This window comes from Somniosus microcephalus, chromosome 8, assembly GCF_052327205.1.
Source record: "Somniosus microcephalus isolate GS21.2 chromosome 8, FLI_Smic_1.0, whole genome shotgun sequence".
In the NCBI taxonomy this organism is placed as follows: Eukaryota; Metazoa; Chordata; class Chondrichthyes; order Squaliformes; family Somniosidae; genus Somniosus; species Somniosus microcephalus.
The window spans coordinates 243,736,838-243,757,411 of NC_140994.1; the positions used below are offsets into that span (position 1 = coordinate 243,736,838).

General features: G+C 51.8%; 1 protein-coding gene across 4 annotated transcripts in view; it reads left to right on the plus strand.

Annotated features, from left to right (window-relative positions):
- LOC147114228 (E3 ubiquitin/ISG15 ligase TRIM25-like) overlaps window positions 1-18,735 on the plus strand; it is a 52,706-nt gene extending 33,971 nt beyond the window's left edge. For 3 of the 4 annotated variants that reach the window (XM_085995897.1, XM_085995896.1, XM_085995898.1), the window contains 2 exons: window positions 287-420; window positions 16,681-18,735. In XM_085995897.1, the coding sequence (XP_085852023.1) occupies window positions 287-420; window positions 16,681-17,198 (652 nt within the window). In that variant the 3' untranslated portion in view covers window positions 17,199-18,735. Of the gene's footprint in view, window positions 1-286; window positions 421-2,562; window positions 2,698-16,680 lie in introns of all 4 variants that reach the window. The other variant, XM_085995899.1, reaches the window with a different exon arrangement.
- Window positions 18,736-20,574: the final 1,839 nt, after the last annotated feature.

Consider the following 20,574-nt stretch of genomic DNA (forward strand, 5'->3'; position numbering starts at 1 on the left):
AAAGATGAGGCTCCAGGACAGAGACACTGGACTGAACACAGACAGCTTTGAAAATCACAAACTGAGCTGAAGTGGCAGCAAAGCAGGATCCCACTGCACGTGTGGAGATCAGTGTGAATGCAGGGAGACTGACAATCCCGGGATTCTGCCATTTTCAGGATGGGTTGCTGCAGGGTGTCAGTACGAGCATTAGAAGGGCTGCAGGTTGTTGCACTGATCACTCGTTCCCCTTTGGGTTTCCGATCGAAATGTCCCCACTGATAAAAACATTCCTCTTTCATTCTAGAGTGACTGAGACTCAGAGAATCACAGACCCAGATGTTCCAGCGCTCACCCTCAACCTGTCCAATATATCTCAACTTATCCAGAAGAGGCTGAATGGATGGGAAAAGTACCACTCCGACATATTGGGAATCATCAGTAAGAACATGCAGCTTTTCTCCAATATAAGGGACTGGGAGCAGGTCGGGTTAGTTGTGTTCAGACAGTGAATATCCCGAACTTTAATATCAGCTCCCTGTGTCTGTGGATCAGGAGCCTGAGATTAATCCTCAGCCCCCAGTAACACCTGCTTTAAACATTCCTCACTGTAATGGGCCAGAGCTTCACCCCCCATGGGCCAGGTAGGGGCGGGTTATACTCTGCCAAGCATACCCAAAATAGTGAGGAACCAAGAGACTGATAAGAGTGAGGAGCTTAAAGTCATTAATATCAGTGAACAAAAAGTACTTGAGAAACTAATGGGACTAAAATCCGACAAATCCCCTGGACCTGATGGCCGACATCCTAGGGTTCTAAAAGAGGTGGCTGCAGAGATAGTGGATGCATTGGTTGTGATCGTCCAAAATTCCCTAGATTCTAGAACGGTCCCAGCAGATTGGAAGGTAGCAAATGTAACCCCGCTATTCAAGAAAGGAGGGAGAGAGAAAACAGGGAAATACAGGCCAGTTAGTCTGACATCAGTCATCAGGAAAATGCTGGTATCTATTATTAAGGAAGTGATAATGGGGCACTTAGAAAGTCATAGTATGATTAGGCAGAGTCAACATGGTTTTATGAAAGGGAAATCATGGTTAACAAATGTATTAGTGTTTTATGAGGATGCAACTAGCTGGGTAGATAAAGGAACCAGTGGATGTAGTATATTTGGATATCCAAAAGGCATTCGATAAGTTGCCACATAGAAGTTTACTACACAAGATAAGGGCTCATGGGGTTGGGGGCAATTTATTAGGATGGATAGACGATTGGTTAAAGGACAGAAAACAGAGAGTAGGGATAAACGGGTCATTTTCCAGTTGGCATGTTATAACTAGTGGGGTGCCACAAGGATCATTGCTTGGGCCTCAGCTATTTACAATCTATTTTAACGACTTGGATGAAGGGACCGAGTGCAATGTATCCAAGTTTGCTGATGATACAAAGCTAGGTGGGAAAGTAAGCTGTGAGGAGGACACAAAGTGCCTGCAAAGGGATAGAGACAGGTTAAATGAGTGGGCAATAAGGTGGCAGATGGAGTATAATGTGAGGAAATGTGAGGTTATTCACTTTGGTAGGAAGAATAGAAAAACAGAATAATTTTTAAAAGGTGAGAAACAATTAAATGTTGGTGATCAGAGAGATTTAGGTGTCCTCGTACTGGGAAAACAGAAAGTTAGCATGCAGATACAGCAAGCAATTAGGAAGGCAAATGGCATGTTGGCCTTTATTACAAGTGGGTTGAAGTACAAGAGTCAGGAAGTCTTCCTACAATTGTATAGGGCTTTGGTGAGACCACACCGGGAGTACTGTGCACAGTTTTGTTGTCCTTATCTGAGAAAGGACATACATGCCTTAGAGGAGGTGCAACGAATGTTCACTCGATTGATCCCTGGGATGAGAGGAGGGATTGAGTAGATTGGGCCTATTCTCTCTGGAGTTTAGAGGAATGAAAGGGGATCTCATTGAAACATATAGGAGAGGTTGTTTCCCCTGGCTGGAGAGTCTAGAACTAGGGGGCATAATCTCAGGATTTAAGTCTGAGATGAGGAGGAATTTCGACACTCAGTGTTGTGAATCTTTGGAATTCTCGACCCCAAATGGCTGTGGATGCTGAGTCGTTGAGTATATTCAAGGCTGAGATCGATAGATTTTTGGACTCCAGGGGAATCAAGGGGTCTGGGGACCGGGCGGGAAAGTAGAGTTGAGATCGAAGTTCAGCAATGATCTTATTGAATGGCGGAGCAGGCTCGAAGGCCCGTAGGGGCTAGTCCTGCTCCAAATTCTTATGTTCTTATGTTTAATCAGAGTGTCTCTTAAAGGGGCACCGTTCATCACAGGGCCGTCAGTATTATTGAAGAGTAAAGTAAAAAAAAGGAAGTCTTGCATTTATATAGCACCTTTCACAACCTCAGGAGGTCCCAAAGTGCTTTACAGCCAATGAAGTTCTATTTTTGAGGTGTAGTCACAGTTGTAATGTCGGAATATCTAAGTGTGGAATATATAACCCCCCCATCGAGTAATATGAAGGAGTCGGGACCTCGCTGTGTCACAATTCCCAATCACCGTCTGCTTTGTTTACAGTGCCAGCTTCCACCGAATACAGGGGCCCATCGAACGTAACTCCTCCCCCACACAGCTCCTCTGGGGCAGCCCCTGTCCCACAGAGCGCCATCAAACAGTCGACTGGGATCAGGGGGAGAGAGGGAGTATCCCAATGTGTGTTTAGAATCTGAAACGGGGATCACTGACAGTTTTAAATTTCTATTTAACCCTTTGTCTTTCTGTGTTGTTTCGTCAGTCAGGGTTCAGTGTGAGGGATTTGAGGGTCGAGTTCCTGTACCTGTTCCCTCCTCACAGAGTCTCAGAACCTGGGGCCGAGGGGGTGTTGGTGAATTCAGAGTGAACAGGGAGCAACAGTTTAATGTACAGAAGGGTCCTCAGATTCATCTCAATTCACAACTGAATCCTCACTGCTGTGTGTAAAATGGTGGAGGCTTTAATAAAGCTGAATTCAGGATGAACAGTAACAGGAGGGAGAGAGCCCAGAGCAACACACCTGTGTTCAGGATAAGACACTAACAGGAGGGAGAGAGCCCCGGGCACACTCCTGTATAGAGGATGGGACAGTAACAGGAGGGAGAGAGCCCAGGGCACACTCCTGTATTCAGGATGAACAGTAACAGGAGGGAGAGAGCCCCGGGCACACTCTGTATTCAGGATGGGACATTAACAGGAGGGAGAGAGCCCAGGGCACACTCCTGTATTCAGGATGGGACATTAACAGGAGGGAGAGAGCCCAGGGCACACTCCTGTATCTCAGGATGGGACAGTAACAGGAGGGAGAGAGCCCAGGGCACACTCCTGTATTCAGGGATGGGACATTAACAGGAGGGAGAGAGCCCAGGGCACACTCCTGTATTCAGGATGGGACATTAACAGGAGGAGAGAGCCCAGGGCACACTCCTGTATTCAGGATGGGACAGTAACAGTAGGGAGAGAGCCCAGAGCACACTCCTGTATTCAGGATGGGACAGTAACAGGAGGGAGAGAGCCCAGAGCACACTCCTGTATTCAGGATGGACAGTAACAGGAGGGAGGAGAGCCCAGGGCACACTCCTGTATTCAGGATGGGACAGTAACAGGAGGGAGAGAGCTCAGAGCACACTCCTGTATTCAGGATGGACAGTAACAGGAGGGAGAGAGCCCAGGGCACACTCCTGTATTCAGGATGAACAGTAACAGGAGGGAGAGAGCCCAGAGCACACTCCTGTATTCAGGATGAACAGTAACAGGAGGGAGAGAGCCCAGGGCACCACTCCTGTATTCAGGATGAACAGTAACAGGAGGGAGAGAGCCCAGAGCACACTCCTGTATAGAGGATGGGACAGTAACAGGAGGGAGAGAGCCCAGGGCACACTCCTGTATTCAGGATGAACAGTAACAGGAGGGAGAGAGCCCCGGGCACACTCCTGTATAGAGGATGGGACAGTAACAGGAGGGAGAGAGCCCAGGGCACACTCCTGTATTCAGGATGAACAGTAACAGGAGGGAGAGAGCCCAGGGCACACTCCTGTATTCAGGATGAACAGTAACAGGAGGGAGAGAGCCCAGGGCACACTCCTGTATTCAGGATGAACAGTAACAGGAGGGAGAGAGCCCAGGGCACACTCCTGTATAGAGGATGGGACAGTAACAGGAGGGAGAGAGCCCAGGGCACACTCCTGTATTCAGGATGAACAGTGACAGGAGGGAGAGAGCCCAGGGCACACTCCTGTATTCAGGATAACACAGTAACAGGAGGGAGAGAGCCCAGGGCACACTCCTGTATAGAGGATGGGACAGTAACAGGAGAGAGCCCAGGGCACACTCCTGTATTCAGGATGAACAGTAACAGGAGGGAGAGAGCCCAGAGCACACTCTGTATTCAGGATGAACAGTAACAGGAGGGAGAGGGCCCAGGGCACACTCCTGTATTCAGGATGAACAGTAACAGGAGGGAGAGAGCCCAGGGCACACTCCTGTATTCAGGATGGGACAGTAACAGGAGGGAGAGAGCCCAGGGCACACTCCTGTATTCAGGATGAACAGTAACAGGAGGGAGAGGGCCCAGGGCACACTCCTGTATTCAGGATGAACAGTAACAGGAGGGAGAGGGCCCAGGGCACACTCCTGTATTCAGGATGAACAGTAACAGGAGGGAGAGGGCCCAGGGCACACTCCTGTATTCAGGATGAACAGTAACAGGAGGGAGAGGGCCCAGGGCACACTCCTGTATTCAGGATGAACAGTAACAGGAGGGAGAGGGCCCAGGGCACACTCCTGTATTCAGGATGAACAGTAACAGGAGGGAGAGGGCCCCGGGCACACTCCTGTATTCAGGATGAACAGTAACAGGAGGGAGAGAGCCCAGGGCACACTCCTGTATTCTGGATGAACAGTAACAGGAGGGAGAGAGCCCAGAGCACACTCCTGTATTCAGGATGAACAGTAACAGGAGGGAGAGAGCCCAGGGCACACTCCTGTATTCAGGATGGGACATTAACAGGAGGGAGAGAGCCCAGAGCACACTCCTGTATTCAGGATGAACAGTAACAGGAGGGAGAGAGCCCAGAGCACACTCCTGTATTCAGGATGGGACAGTAACAGGAGGGAGAGAGCCCAGGGCACACTCCTGTATTCAGGATGGGACATTAACAGGAGGGAGAGAGCCCAGAGCACACTCCTGTATTCAGGATGAACAGTAACAGGAGGGAGAGAGCCCAGGGCACACTCCTGTATTCAGGATGAACAGTAACAGGAGGGAGAGAGCCCAGGGCACACTCCTGTATTCTGGATGGGACAGTAACAGGAGGGAGAGAGCCCAGGGCACACTCCTGTATTCAGGATGGGACAGGAACAGGAGGGAGAGAGCCCAGAGCACACTCCTGTATCAGGATGAACAGTAACAGGAGGAGAGAGCCCAGGGCACACTCCTGTATTCAGGATGGGACAGTAACAGGAGGGAGAGAGCCCAGGGCACACTCCTGTATTCAGGATGGGACAGTAACAGGAGGGAGAGAGCCCAGGGCACACTCCTGTATTCAGGATGGGACAGTAACAGGAGGGAGAGAGCCCAGAGCACACTCCTGTATTCAGGATGGGACAGTAACAGGAGGAGAGAGCCCAGGGCACAGTCCTGTATTCAGGATGGGACAGTAACAGGAGGGAGAGAGCCCAGAGCACACTCCTGTATTCAGGATGAACAGTAACAGGAGGGAGAGAGCCCAGGCACACTCCTGTATTCAGGATGGGACAGTAACAGGAGGGAGAGAGCCCAGGGCACACTCCTGTATTCAGGATGAACAGTAACAGGAGGGAGAGAGCCCAGAGCACACTCTGTATTCAGGATGAACAGTAACAGGAGGGAGAGAGCCCCGGGCACACTCCTGTATTCAGGATGAACAGTAACAGGAGGGAGAGAGCCCAGGGCACACTCCTGTATTCTGGATGAACAGTAACAGGAGGAGAGAGCCCCGGCACACTCCTGTATTCAGGATGAACAGTAACAGGAGGGGAGAGAGCCCCGGGCACACTCCTGTATTCAGGATGAACAGTAACAGGAGGGAGAGAGCCCAGGGCACACTCCTGTATTCAGGATGGGACAGTAACAGGAGGGAGAGAGCCCAGGGCACACTCCTGTATTCAGGATGAACAGTAACAGGAGGGAGAGAGCCCAGGGCACACTCCTGTATTCAGGATGAACAGTAACAGGAGGGAGAGAGCCCAGGGCACACTCCTATATTCAGGATGAACAGTAACAGGAGGGAGAGAGCCCAGAGCACACTCCTGTATTCAGGATGAACAGTAACAGGAGGGAGAGAGCCCAGAGCACACTCCTGTATTCAGGATGAACAGTAACAGGAGGGAGAGAGCCCCGGGCACACTCCTGTATTCAGAATGAACAGTAACAGGAGGGAGAGAGCCCAGGGCACACTCCTATATTCAGGATGAACAGTAACAGGAGTGAGAGAGCCCAGAGCACACTCCTGTATTCAGGATGAACAGTAACAGGAGGGAGAGAGCCCAGAGCACACTCCTGTATTCAGGATGAACAGTAACAGGAGGGAGAGAGCCCAGAGCACACTCCTGTATTCAGGATGAACAGTAACAGGAGGGAGAGAGCCCCGGGCACACTCCTGTATTCAGAATGAACAGTAACAGGAGGGAGAGAGCCCAGGGCACACTCCTGTATTCAGGATGAACAGTAACAGGAGGGAGAGAGCCAGAGCACACTCCTGTATTCAGAATGAACAGTAACAGGAGGGAGAGAGCCCCGGGCACACTCCTGTATTCAGGATGAACAGTAACAGGAGGGAGAGAGCCCAGAGCACACTCCTGTATTCAGGATGGGACAGTAACAGGAGGGAGAGAGCCCCGGGCACACTCCTGTATTCAGAATGAACAGTAACAGGAGGGAGAGAGCCCAGAGCACACTCCTGTATTCAGGATGAACAGTAACAGGAGGGAGAGAGCCCAGAGCACACTCCTGTATTCAGGATGAACAGTAAACAGGAGGGAGAGAGCCCCGGGCACACTCCTGTATTCAGGATGGGACAGTAACAGGAGGGAGAGAGCCCAGGGCACACTCCTGTATTCAGGTATGAACAGTAACAGGAGGAGAGAGCCCAGGGCACACTCCTGTATTCAGGATGAACAGTAACAGGAGGGAGAGAGCCCAGAGCACACTCCTGTATTCAGAATGAACAGTAACAGGAGGGAGAGAGCCCAGGGCACACTCCTGTATTCAGGATGAACAGTAACAGGAGGGAGAGAGCCCAGAGCACACTCCTGTATTCAGAATGAACAGTAACAGGAGGGAGAGAGCCCAGGGCACACTCCTGTATTCAGGATGAACAGTAACAGGAGGGAGAGAGCCCCAGGGCACACTCCTGTATTCAGGATGAACAGTAACAGGAGGGAGAGAGCCCAGGGCACACTCCTGTATTCAGGATGAACAGTAACAGGAGGGAGAGAGCCCAGAGCACACTCCTGTATTCAGGATGAACAGTAACAGGAGGGAGAGAGCCCAGGGCACACTCCTGTATTCAGGATGGGACAGTAACAGGAGGGAGAGAGCCCAGAGCACACTCCTGTATTCAGGATGAACAGTAACAGGAGGAGAGAGCCCAGAGCACACTCCTGTATTCAGGATGAACAGTAACAGGAGGGAGAGAGCCCAGAGCACACTCCTGTATTCAGGATGAACAGTAACAGGAGGGAGAGAGCCCAGAGCACACTCCTGTATTCAGGATGAACAGTAACAGGAGGGAGAGAGCCCCGGGCACACTCCTGTATTCAGGATGAACAGTAACAGGAGGGAGAGAGCCCAGAGCACACTCCTGTATTCAGGATGAACAGTAACAGGAGGGAGAGAGCCCCGGGCACACTCCTGTATTCAGGATGGGACAGTAACAGGAGGGAGAGAGCCCAGAGCACACTCCTGTATTCAGGATGAACAGCAACAGGAGGGAGAGAGCCCAGGGCACACTCCTGTATTCAGGATGAACAGTAACAGGAGGGAGAGAGCCCAGGGCACACTCCTGTATTCAGGATGAACAGTAACAGGAGGGAGAGAGCCCAGGGCACACTCCTGTATTCAGGATGAACAGTAACAGGAGGGAGAGAGCCCAGGGCACACTCCTGTATTCAGGATGAACAGTAACAGGAGGGAGAGAGCCCAGGGCACACTCCTGTATTCAGGATGAACAGTAACAGGAGGGAGAGGGCCCAGGGCACACTCCTGTATTCAGAATGAACAGTAACAGGAGGGAGAGAGCCCAGGGCACACTCCTGTATTCAGGATGAACAGTAACAGGAGGGAGAGGGCCCAGGGCACACTCCTGTATTCAGAATGAACAGTAACAGGAGGGAGAGAGCCCCGGGCACACTCCTGTATTCTGGAATGAACAGTAACAGGAGGGAGAGAGCCCAGGGCACACTCCTGTATTCAGGATGAACAGTAACAGGAGGGAGAGAGCCCAGAGCACACTCCTGTATTCTGGATGAACAGTAACAGGAGGGAGAGAGCCCAGGGCACACTCCTGTATTCAGGATGAACAGTAACAGGAGGGAGAGAGCCCAGAGCACACTCCTGTATTCTGGATGAACAGTAACAGGAGGGAGAGAGCCCAGAGCACACTCCTGTATTCTGGATGAACAGTAACAGGAGGGAGAGAGCCCAGGGCACACTCCTGTATTCAGGATGAACAGTAACAGGAGGGAGAGAGCCCAGAGCACACTCCTGTATTCTGGATGAACAGTAACAGGAGGGAGAGAGCCCAGGGCACACTCCTGTATTCAGGATGAACAGTAACAGGAGGGAGAGAGCCCAGAGCACACTCCTGTATTCAGGATGAACAGTAACAGGAGGGAGAGAGCCCCGGGCACACTCCTGTATTCAGGATGAACAGTAACAGGAGGGAGAGAGCCCAGGGCACACTCCTGTATTCAGGATGAACAGTAACAGGAGGGAGAGAGCCCAGAGCACACTCCTGTATAGAGGATGGGACAGTAACAGGAGGGAGAGAGCCCAGAGCACACTCCTGTATTCAGGATGAACAGTAACAGGAGGGAGAGAGCCCAGGGCACACTCCTGTATTCAGGATGAACAGTAACAGGAGGGAGAGAGCCCAGGGCACACTCCTGTATTCAGGATGAACAGTAACAGGAGGGAGAGAGCCCAGGGCACACTCCTGTATTCAGGATGAACAGTAACAGGAGGGAGAGAGCCCAGAGCACACTCCTGTATAGAGATGGGACAGTAACAGGAGGGAGAGAGCCCAGAGCACACTCCTGTATTCAGGATGAACAGTAACAGGAGGGAGAGAGCCCAGGGCACACTCCTGTATTCAGGATGGGACAGTAACAGGAGGGAGAGAGCCCAGAGCACACTCCTGTATTCAGGATGGGACAGTAACAGGAGGGAGAGAGCCCAGGGCACACTCCTGTATTCAGGATGAACAGTAACAGGAGGGAGAGAGCCCAGGGCACACTCCTGTATTCAGGATGAACAGTAACAGGAGGGAGAGAGCCCAGGGCACACTCCTGTATTCAGGATGAACAGTAACAGGAGGGAGAGAGCCCAGGGCACACTCCTGTATTCAGGATGGGACAGTAACAGGAGGGAGAGAGCCCAGGGCACACTCCTGTATTCAGGATGAACAGTAACAGGAGGGAGAGAGCCCAGAGCACACTCCTGTATTCAGGATGGGACAGTAACAGGAGGGAGAGAGCCCAGAGCACACTCCTGTATTCAGGATGGGACAGTAACAGGAGGGAGAGAGTCCAGGGCACACTCCTATATTCAGGATGAACAGTAACAGGAGGGAGAGAGCCCCGGGCACACTCCTGTATTCAGGATGAACAGTAACAGGAGGGAGAGCCCAGGGCACACTCCTGTATTCAGGATGGGACAGTAACAGGAGGGAGAGAGCCCAGGGCACACTCCTGTATTCAGGATGAACAGTAACAGGAGGGAGAGAGCCCAGAGCACACTCCTATATTCAGGATGAACAGTAACAGGAGGGAGAGAGCCCCGGGCACACTCCTGTATTCAGGATGGGACAGTAACAGGAGGGAGAGAGCCCAGAGCACACTCCTGTATTCAGGATGAACAGTAACAGGAGGGAGAGAGCCCAGAGCACACTCCTGTATTCAGAATGGGGACAGTAACAGGAGGGAGAGAGCCCAGAGCACACTCCTGTATTCTGGATGAACAGTAACAGGAGGGAGAGAGCCCAGGGCACACTCCTGTATTCAGGATGGGACAGTAACAGGAGGGAGAGAGCCCAGGGCACACTCCTGTATTCAGGATGAACAGTAACAGGAAGGAGAGAGCCCAGAGCACACTCCTGTATTCAGGATGAACAGTAACAGGAAGGAGAGAGCCCAGAGCACACTCCTGTATTCAGAATGGGACAGTAACAGGAGGGAGAGAGCCCAGAGCACACTCCTGTATTCAGGATGAACAGTAACAGTAGGGAGAGAGCCCAGGCACACTCCTGTATTCAGGATGAACAGTAACAGAAGGAGAGAGCCCAGAGCACACTCCTGTATTCAGGATGAACAGTAACAGGAAGGAGAGAGCCCAGAGCACACTCCTGTATTCAGAATGGGACAGTAACAGGAGGGAGAGAGCCCAGAGCACACTCCTGTATTCAGGATGAACAGTAACAGGAAGGAGAGAGCCCAGAGCACACTCCTGTATTCAGAATGGGACAGTAACAGGAGGGAGAGAGCCCAGGCACACTCCTGTATTCAGAATGGGACAGTAACAGGAGGGAGAGAGCCCAGAGCACACTCCTGTATTCAGAATGGGACAGTAACAGGAGGGAGAGAGCCCAGAGCACACTCCTGTATTCAGGATGGGACAGTAACAGGAGGGAGAGAGCCCAGAGCACACTCCTGTATTCAGGATGAACAGTAACAGGAGGGAGAGAGCCCAGAGCACACTCCTGTATTCAGGATGACAGTAACAGGAGGGAGAGAGCCCAGGGCACAGTCCTGTATTCAGGATGGGACAGTAACAGGAGGGAGAGAGCCCAGAGCACACTCCTGTATTCAGGATGAACAGTAACAGGAGGGAGAGAGCCCAGGGCACACTCCTGTATTCAGGATGGGACAGTAACAGGAGGGAGAGAGCCCAGGGCACACTCCTGTATTCAGGATGAACAGTAACAGGAGGGAGAGAGCCCAGGGCACACTCCTGTATTCAGGATGAACAGTAACAGGAGGGAGAGAGCCCAGAGCACACTCCTGTATTCAGGATGAACAGTAACAGGAGGGAGAGAGCCCAGAGCACACTCCTGTATTCAGGATGAACAGTAACAGGAGGGAGAGAGCCCCGGGCACACTCCTGTATTCAGGATGAACAGTAACAGGAGGGAGAGAGCCCAGGGCACACTCCTGTATTCTGGATGAACAGTAACAGGAGGGAGAGAGCCCCGGGCACACTCCTGTATTCAGGATGAACAGTAACAGGAGGGAGAGAGCCCCGGGCACACTCCTGTATTCAGGATGAACAGTAACAGGAGGGAGAGAGCCCAGGGCACACTCCTGTATTCAGGATGGGACAGTAACAGGAGGGAGAGAGCCCAGGGCACACTCCTGTATTCAGGATGAACAGTAACAGGAGGGAGAGAGCCCAGGGCACACTCCTGTATTCAGGATGAACAGTAACAGGAGGGAGAGAGCCCAGGGCACACTCCTATATTCAGGATGAACAGTAACAGGAGGGAGAGAGCCCAGAGCACACTCCTGTATTCAGGATGAACAGTAACAGGAGGGAGAGAGCCCAGAGCACACTCCTGTATTCAGGATGAACAGTAACAGGAGGGAGAGAGCCCCGGGCACACTCCTGTATTCAGAATGAACAGTAACAGGAGGGAGAGAGCCCAGGGCACACTCCTATATTCAGGATGAACAGTAACAGGAGGGAGAGAGCCCAGAGCACACTCCTGTATTCAGGATGAACAGTAACAGGAGGGAGAGAGCCCAGAGCACACTCCTGTATTCAGGATGAACAGTAACAGGAGGGAGAGAGCCCAGAGCACACTCCTGTATTCAGGATGAACAGTAACAGGAGGGAGAGAGCCCCGGGCACACTCCTGTATTCAGAATGAACAGTAACAGGAGGGAGAGAGCCCAGGGCACACTCCTGTATTCAGGATGAACAGTAACAGGAGGGAGAGAGCCCAGAGCACACTCCTGTATTCAGGAATGAACAGTAACAGGAGGGAGAGAGCCCCGGGCACACTCCTGTATTCAGGATGAACAGTAACAGGAGGGAGAGAGCCCAGAGCACACTCCTGTATTCAGGATGGGACAGTAACAGGAGGGAGAGAGCCCCGGGCACACTCCTGTATTCAGAATGAACAGTAACAGGAGGGAGAGAGCCCAGAGCACACTCCTGTATTCAGGATGAACAGTAACAGGAGGGAGAGAGCCCAGAGCACACTCCTGTATTCAGGATGAACAGTAACAGGAGGGAGAGAGCCCCGGGCACACTCCTGTATTCAGGATGGGACAGTAACAGGAGGGAGAGAGCCCAGGGCACACTCCTGTATTCAGGATGAACAGTAACAGGAGGGAGAGAGCCCAGGGCACACTCCTGTATTCAGGATGAACAGTAACAGGAGGGAGAGAGCCCAGAGCACACTCCTGTATTCAGAATGAACAGTAACAGGAGGGAGAGAGCCCAGGGCACACTCCTGTATTCAGGATGAACAGTAACAGGAGGGAGAGAGCCCAGAGCACACTCCTGTATTCAGAATGAACAGTAACAGGAGGGAGAGAGCCCAGGGCACACTCCTGTATTCAGGATGAACAGTAACAGGAGGGAGAGAGCCCAGGGCACACTCCTGTATTCAGGATGAACAGTAACAGGAGGGAGAGAGCCCAGGGCACACTCCTGTATTCAGGATGAACAGTAACAGGAGGGAGAGAGCCCAGAGCACACTCCTGTATTCAGGATGAACAGTAACAGGAGGGAGAGAGCCCAGGGCACACTCCTGTATTCAGGATGGGACAGTAACAGGAGGGAGAGAGCCCAGAGCACACTCCTGTATTCAGGATGAACAGTAACAGGAGGGAGAGAGCCCAGAGCACACTCCTGTATTCAGGATGAACAGTAACAGGAGGGAGAGAGCCCAGAGCACACTCCTGTATTCAGGATGAACAGTAACAGGAGGGAGAGAGCCCAGAGCACACTCCTGTATTCAGGATGAACAGTAACAGGAGGGAGAGAGCCCCGGGCACACTCCTGTATTCAGGATGAACAGTAACAGGAGGGAGAGAGCCCAGAGCACACTCCTGTATTCAGGATGAACAGTAACAGGAGGGAGAGAGCCCCGGGCACACTCCTGTATTCAGGATGGGACAGTAACAGGAGGGAGAGAGCCCAGAGCACACTCCTGTATTCAGGATGAACAGTAACAGGAGGGAGAGAGCCCAGGGCACACTCCTGTATTCAGGATGAACAGTAACAGGAGGGAGAGAGCCCAGGGCACACTCCTGTATTCAGGATGAACAGTAACAGGAGGGAGAGAGCCCAGGGCACACTCCTGTATTCAGGATGAACAGTAACAGGAGGGAGAGAGCCCAGGGCACACTCCTGTATTCAGGATGAACAGTAACAGGAGGGAGAGAGCCCAGGGCACACTCCTGTATTCAGGATGAACAGTAACAGGAGGGAGAGGGCCCAGGGCACACTCCTGTATTCAGAATGAACAGTAACAGGAGGGAGAGAGCCCAGGGCACACTCCTGTATTCAGGATGAACAGTAACAGGAGGGAGAGGGCCCAGGGCACACTCCTGTATTCAGAATGAACAGTAACAGGAGGGAGAGAGCCCGGGCACACTCCTGTATTCTGGATGAACAGTAACAGGAGGGAGAGAGCCCAGGGCACACTCCTGTATTCAGGATGAACAGTAACAGGAGGGAGAGAGCCCAGAGCACACTCCTGTATTCTGGATGAACAGTAACAGGAGGGAGAGAGCCCAGGGCACACTCCTGTATTCAGGATGAACAGTAACAGGAGGGAGAGAGCCCAGAGCACACTCCTGTATTCTGGATGAACAGTAACAGGAGGGAGAGAGCCCAGAGCACACTCCTGTATTCTGGATGAACAGTAACAGGAGGGAGAGAGCCCAGGGCACACTCCTGTATTCAGGATGAACAGTAACAGGAGGGAGAGAGCCCAGAGCACACTCCTGTATTCTGGATGAACAGTAACAGGAGGGAGAGAGCCCAGGGCACACTCCTGTATTCAGGATGAACAGTAACAGGAGGGAGAGAGCCCAGAGCACACTCCTGTATTCAGGATGAACAGTAACAGGAGGGAGAGAGCCCAGAGCACACTCCTGTATTCAGGATGAACAGTAACAGGAGGGAGAGAGCCCAGGGCACACTCCTGTATTCAGGATGAACAGTAACAGGAGGGAGAGAGCCCAGAGCACACTCCTGTATAGAGGATGGGACAGTAACAGGAGGGAGAGAGCCCAGAGCACACTCCTGTATTCAGGATGAACAGTAACAGGAGGGAGAGAGCCCAGGGCACACTCCTGTATTCAGGATGAACAGTAACAGGAGGGAGAGAGCCCAGGGCACACTCCTGTATTCAGGATGAACAGTAACAGGAGGGAGAGAGCCCAGGGCACACTCCTGTATTCAGGATGGGACAGTAACAGGAGGGAGAGAGCCCAGGGCACACTCCTGTATTCAGGATGAACAGTAACAGGAGGGAGAGAGCCCAGAGCACACTCCTGTATTCAGGATGGGACAGTAACAGGAGGGAGAGAGCCCAGAGCACACTCCTGTATTCAGGATGGGACAGTAACAGGAGGGAGAGAGTCCAGGGCACACTCCTATATTCAGGATGAACAGTAACAGGAGGGAGAGAGCCCCGGGCACACTCCTGTATTCAGGATGGGACAGTAACAGGAGGGAGAGAGCCCAGGGCACACTCCTGTATTCAGGATGGGACAGTAACAGGAGGGAGAGAGCCCAGGGCACACTCCTGTATTCAGGATGAACAGTAACAGGAGGGAGAGCCCAGGGCACACTCCTGTATTCAGGATGGGACAGTAACAGGAGGGAGAGAGCCCAGGGCACACTCCTGTATTCAGGATGAACAGTAACAGGAGGGAGAGAGCCCAGAGCACACTCCTATATTCAGGATGAACAGTAACAGGAGGGAGAGAGCCCCGGGCACACTCCTGTATTCAGGATGGGACAGTAACAGGAGGGAGAGAGCCCAGAGCACACTCCTGTATTCAGGATGAACAGTAACAGGAGGGAGAGAGCCCAGAGCACACTCCTGTATTCAGAATGGGACAGTAACAGGAGGGAGAGAGCCCAGAGCACACTCCTGTATTCTGGATGAACAGTAACAGGAGGGAGAGAGCCCAGGGCACACTCCTGTATTCAGGATGGGACAGTAACAGGAGGGAGAGAGCCCAGGGCACACTCCTGTATTCAGGATGAACAGTAACAGGAAGGAGAGAGCCCAGAGCACACTCCTGTATTCAGGATGAACAGTAACAGGAAGGAGAGAGCCCAGAGCACACTCCTGTATTCAGAATGGGACAGTAACAGGAGGGAGAGAGCCCAGAGCACACTCCTGTATTCAGGATGAACAGTAACAGTAGGGAGAGAGCCCAGGGCACACTCCTGTATTCAGGATGAACAGTAACAGGAAGGAGAGAGCCCAGAGCACACTCCTGTATTCAGGATGAACAGTAACAGGAAGGAGAGAGCCCAGAGCACACTCCTGTATTCAGAATGGGACAGTAACAGGAGGGAGAGAGCCCAGAGCACACTCCTGTATTCAGGATGAACAGTAACAGGAAGGAGAGAGCCCAGAGCACACTCCTGTATTCAGAATGGGACAGTAACAGGAGGGAGAGAGCCCAGGGCACACTCCTGTATTCAGAATGGGACAGTAACAGGAGGGAGAGAGCCCAGAGCACACTCCTGTATTCAGAATGGGACAGTAACAGGAGGGAGAGAGCCCAGAGCACACTCCTGTATTCAGGATGGGACAGTAACAGGAGGGAGAGAGCCCAGAGCACACTCCTGTATTCAGGATGAACAGTAACAGGAGGGAGAGAGCCCAGGGCACACTCCTATATTCAGGATGGGACAGTAACAGGAGGGAGAGAGCCCAGAGCACACTCCTTTATTCTGGATGAACAGTAACATTAGGGAGGGAGCCCAGGAACATTCCTGTAGTCAGGATAAACAGTAACAGGAGGGAGTGAGCCCCGGGCACACTCCTGTGAGCTGTGCGTTCCCAGTACAGCCAGTACTGAGATTGTGGGGCTGTAACTGTGAGGCTGTTGGATGTGTTGTGTGCCGGTGAATCTCCTCCATTGTGTCTGGGAGAACGTGTGCACAGTGCCAGGGGCTTGTGTGGTTAAACTGACTGCTACTGTGTGTCTCACTGCAGTGTTTGCCCTGAGTGTACAGCACTGGGGCCCACACACTGCTAGTGAACAGGGATTCTGATTGAAGGCCATTGATTTAACATGGGAAGAATCCATTCTAACCGGTAATATGGGGCTGACACTGTCTGGGAAATACTGACACTCCTACCCAGCACCTGTCAATCATTGATCTGAGTGGAATAACCCTGTCTGACCAATCTCTTCTCTCCTCTCTAGGGCAAAGCTCACCGATGAGCCTGGATCCAAAGACAGCAAACTGGGACTTGGTTCTGTCTGATGATCTGAGATCAGTGACACGGACTGAACAGAAACAGCCCTACCCACCTCACCCAGAGAGGTTTAAAGAGTGGCCCCAAGTCCTCTGCTCCCAGAGCATCTCCTCAGGATCCCATTCCTGGGATGTGGAGACTGATGGGAATGGCTGGAGAATCGGGATTGTGTGTGGGAGCATCGAGAGGGCGGGGGGAAACTCTCTCATTGGGAACAGCAGTAAATCCTGGGGTTTATATTATTCTGGTTCTCTCAGGGCCTGTCACAATTCCCAGTTCACTGACCTCAGACGGTTCGGGTCTGGGATCAGGATCCGAGTTCAGTTGGACTGCGAGGCTGGGACTGTGTCATTTCACCAGGTCACTGACTCACTGACACATTTACACACATTTCAAACCACATTCACTGAACCCGTGTTTCCAGCATTTTATTGTGTGAACAAATCCCTGAAACTGTTAAATTAATCCCGATATCGGAGACTCGGCGACATCCTTCCGGCTCCGGGAATCGGGTGATGTCACTTCCGGTTTGGGGTGGGGCCTCTGAAACAGGTTTGTGATGTCACTTACTGGCTGGGGTCAATGATGATGTCATTTCCTGGCTGGGGTCAATGATGATGTCACTTTCTGGTCTGCACCCTGGTGATGCTGTGGGCGGGGCTCTCTATCAGGCCCCTCCGCTGGTGATGCTGTGGGCGGGGCTCTCTCAGACCCCTCCCCCTGGTAAATTAAGCCCCATAACTGAGACTGGGCGACATCACTTCCGGCTCCGGGAATCGGGTGATGTCACTTCCGGTTTTGGGCGGGTCCTCATAAACGGGTTTGTGATGTTTCTTCCTGCCTGGGGGGTCAATGATGCTGTCACTTCCTGTTTTGGCACATTGAAGATGTCACTTCTCGGCTGGGGGCACTGATGATGTCACTTCCTTGTCTGCCCCCTGGTGATGCTGTGGGCGGGGCTCTCTCAGGCCCTGCCTCCTGGTGATGCTGTGGGTGGGGCTCTCCCAGGCCCCCCCCCCTGGTGATTCTCTGGGCTGGGTTCTCAGGCCCCTCCCCTTTTGATCCTGTGGGTGGGGCTCTCAGGCCCCTCCCCCTGGTGATGCTGTGGGTGGGATTCTCCCAGACCCCTCCCCCTGGTGAGGCTGTGTGCAGGCCTCTCTCAGACGCCTCCCCCTGGTGATGCTGTGGGCAGGGCTCTCTCAGGCCCCGCCCCTGGTGATGTGCTGGGCGGGGCTCTCTCAGGCCCCTCCCCCCGGTGATGCTGTGGGTGGGGCCATTTCAGGCCCCTCCCCCTGGTGATGCTGTGGGTGGGGCTCTCCCAGGCCCCTCCCCCTGGTGATGCTGTGGGCTGGGTTCTCAGGCCCCTCCCCCTGGTGATGCTGTGGGCGGGGCCCGATTGTGGTGAGCACAATTCAGATTCCATGAATGATTTAAAGGGAGTTGTTTGATCTCTCACACTCACTGAGGGAGGACTGATGGATCTTGGAATTCTAAATCCCAGTTATTAATTTCCTGTTAAAGGAGCTGAGTTTGTTTAACAGTATGAATTCAACCAAGGAATTGTTAAGCTGCCTGTTGAGGGGTATGCTGGGAAGGTTGGCCACATTGGGAAAGTTTTATTCAGCAGACTGTCCAGAAGGTTAAAGGTCAGACAGCCGCGTGGCCTTGATGGGCTGTGAGAAACTGCTGTAAACATCAGATGCTGTCGTATCAACTTGTTTTAAACCGTGGGAAAGAGAGAGAGTGGAAAAGTACCAACTGTGTGATTTTACCAGCAAGAAGGGTATAAACCAGCCATTTTAGTAAGATGGAAGGAGACAGTCCATGAGACAGACCAGAAGATCACCTCACAGGATGGCGATGGAGAATTAACCTCTCAGTCTCCCGAAGCAGAAGAATTGACCATTCTGAGTTGAGTTCTACTACTGACTTAAAGCTTGTATGAATCTCTATCTGTAAAACTACTTGTATTTTAACGTTAATAAAAGCAATTCGTTAGAAATGTTTAAAGCCTTGTTGATCTTACCACTGATTAAACAGTAAAGAGTCATAGAGTCATACAGCACAGAATGAGGCCCTTCGGCCCATCGTGTCCGCGCCGGCCATCAAGCCCTGTCTATTCTAAACCAATTTTCCAGCACTTGGTCCGTAGCATTGTATGCTGTGACATTTCATGTGCTCATCTAAATGCTTCTTGAATGTTGTGAGGGTTCCTACCTCTACCACCCTTTCAGGCAGTGAGTTCTAGATTCCAACCACCGTCTGGGTGAAAAAGTTTTTCTTCAAATCCCCTATAAACCTGCTGCCCCTTACCGTGAAACTCTGCCCCCTGGTTATTGACTCCTCTACTAAGGGGAAAAGTTCCTTTCTATCTACCCTATCTATGCCCCTCATAATTTTGTACACCTCAATCAGGTCCCCCCCTCAGCCTTCTCTGCTCTAAGGAAAACAATCCCAGCTTGTCCAGTCTCTCTTCATAGCTGAAGCGCTCCAGCCCAGGTAACATCCTGGTGAATCTCCTCTGCACCCTCTCCAATGCAATCACATCCCTCCTATCGTGTGGCGACCAGAACTGCACACAGTATTCCAGCTGTGGCCTAACTAGCGTTTTGTACAGCTCCATCATAACCTCCCTGCTCTTATATTCTATGCCTCGGCTAATGAAGGCAAGTATCCCATATGCCTTTTTAACCACCTTATCTACCTGTCCTGCTGCCTTCAGGGATCTATGTACATGTACACCAAGGTCCCTCTGATCCTCTGTCCTTCCTAGGATCCTACCATTCATTGTGTATTCCCTTGCCTTGTTAGTCCTCCCAAAATGCATCACCTCACACTTTTCCGGGTTAAATTCCATTTGCCACTGTTCTGCCCATCTGACCAACTCGTCTGTAACATCCTGTAGCCTGAGGCTTCCCTCCTCGTTATTTACCACTCCACCAATTTTGTGTCATCTGCGAACTTACTGATCATACCTCCTACATTCGTATCTAAATGATTAATGTACACGACAAACAGCAAAGGACCCAACACCGATCTCTGCGGTAAACCACTGGACACAGGCTTCCAGTCACCAAAACAACCTTCGACCATCACTCTCTGCCTCCTGCCACTAAGCCAATTTTGGATCCAATGTGCCGAATTGCCCTGGATCCCATGGGCTCTTACCTTCTTGACCAGTCTCCCATGTGGGACTTTGTCAAAAGCCTTACTGAAGTCCATGTAGACTACATCAACTGCACTACCCTCATCCATGCACCGAGTCACCCCTCAAAAAATTCAATCAAAATGGTTAGACTTGATCTCCCGCTGACAAAGCCATGCTGACTATCCTTGATTAATCCTTGCCTCTCCAAGTGGAGACAAAATCTGTCCCTCAGAATTTTTTCCAATAATTCCCGACCACTGATGATAGGCTCACTGGCCTGTAATTCCCTGGTTTATACCTACTACACTTCTTGAATGATGGTACTACGTTAGCTGTCCTCCAGTCCTCTGGTACCTCCCCTGTGGCCAGAGAGGTTCTGAAAATTTGTGTCAGAGCCCCTGCAATCTCCTCCCTTGCCTAACACAGCAGCTTGGGATACATCTCGTCAGGGGCTGGGGATTTATCCACTATTAAGCCCACTATAACTGCTAGTACATCCTCCCTCTCAATACTAATTTGTTCAAGTATATCACAATCCCCTAACCTGATTTCTATACCTACATCGTCCTTCTCCATAGTGACCACAGATGCAAAATATTCATTTAAAACTTCACCTACATCTTCCGACTCTACACACAGATTGCCACTTTGGTCCCTAATGGGCCCTACTCTTTCCCTGGTTATCCTCTTGCT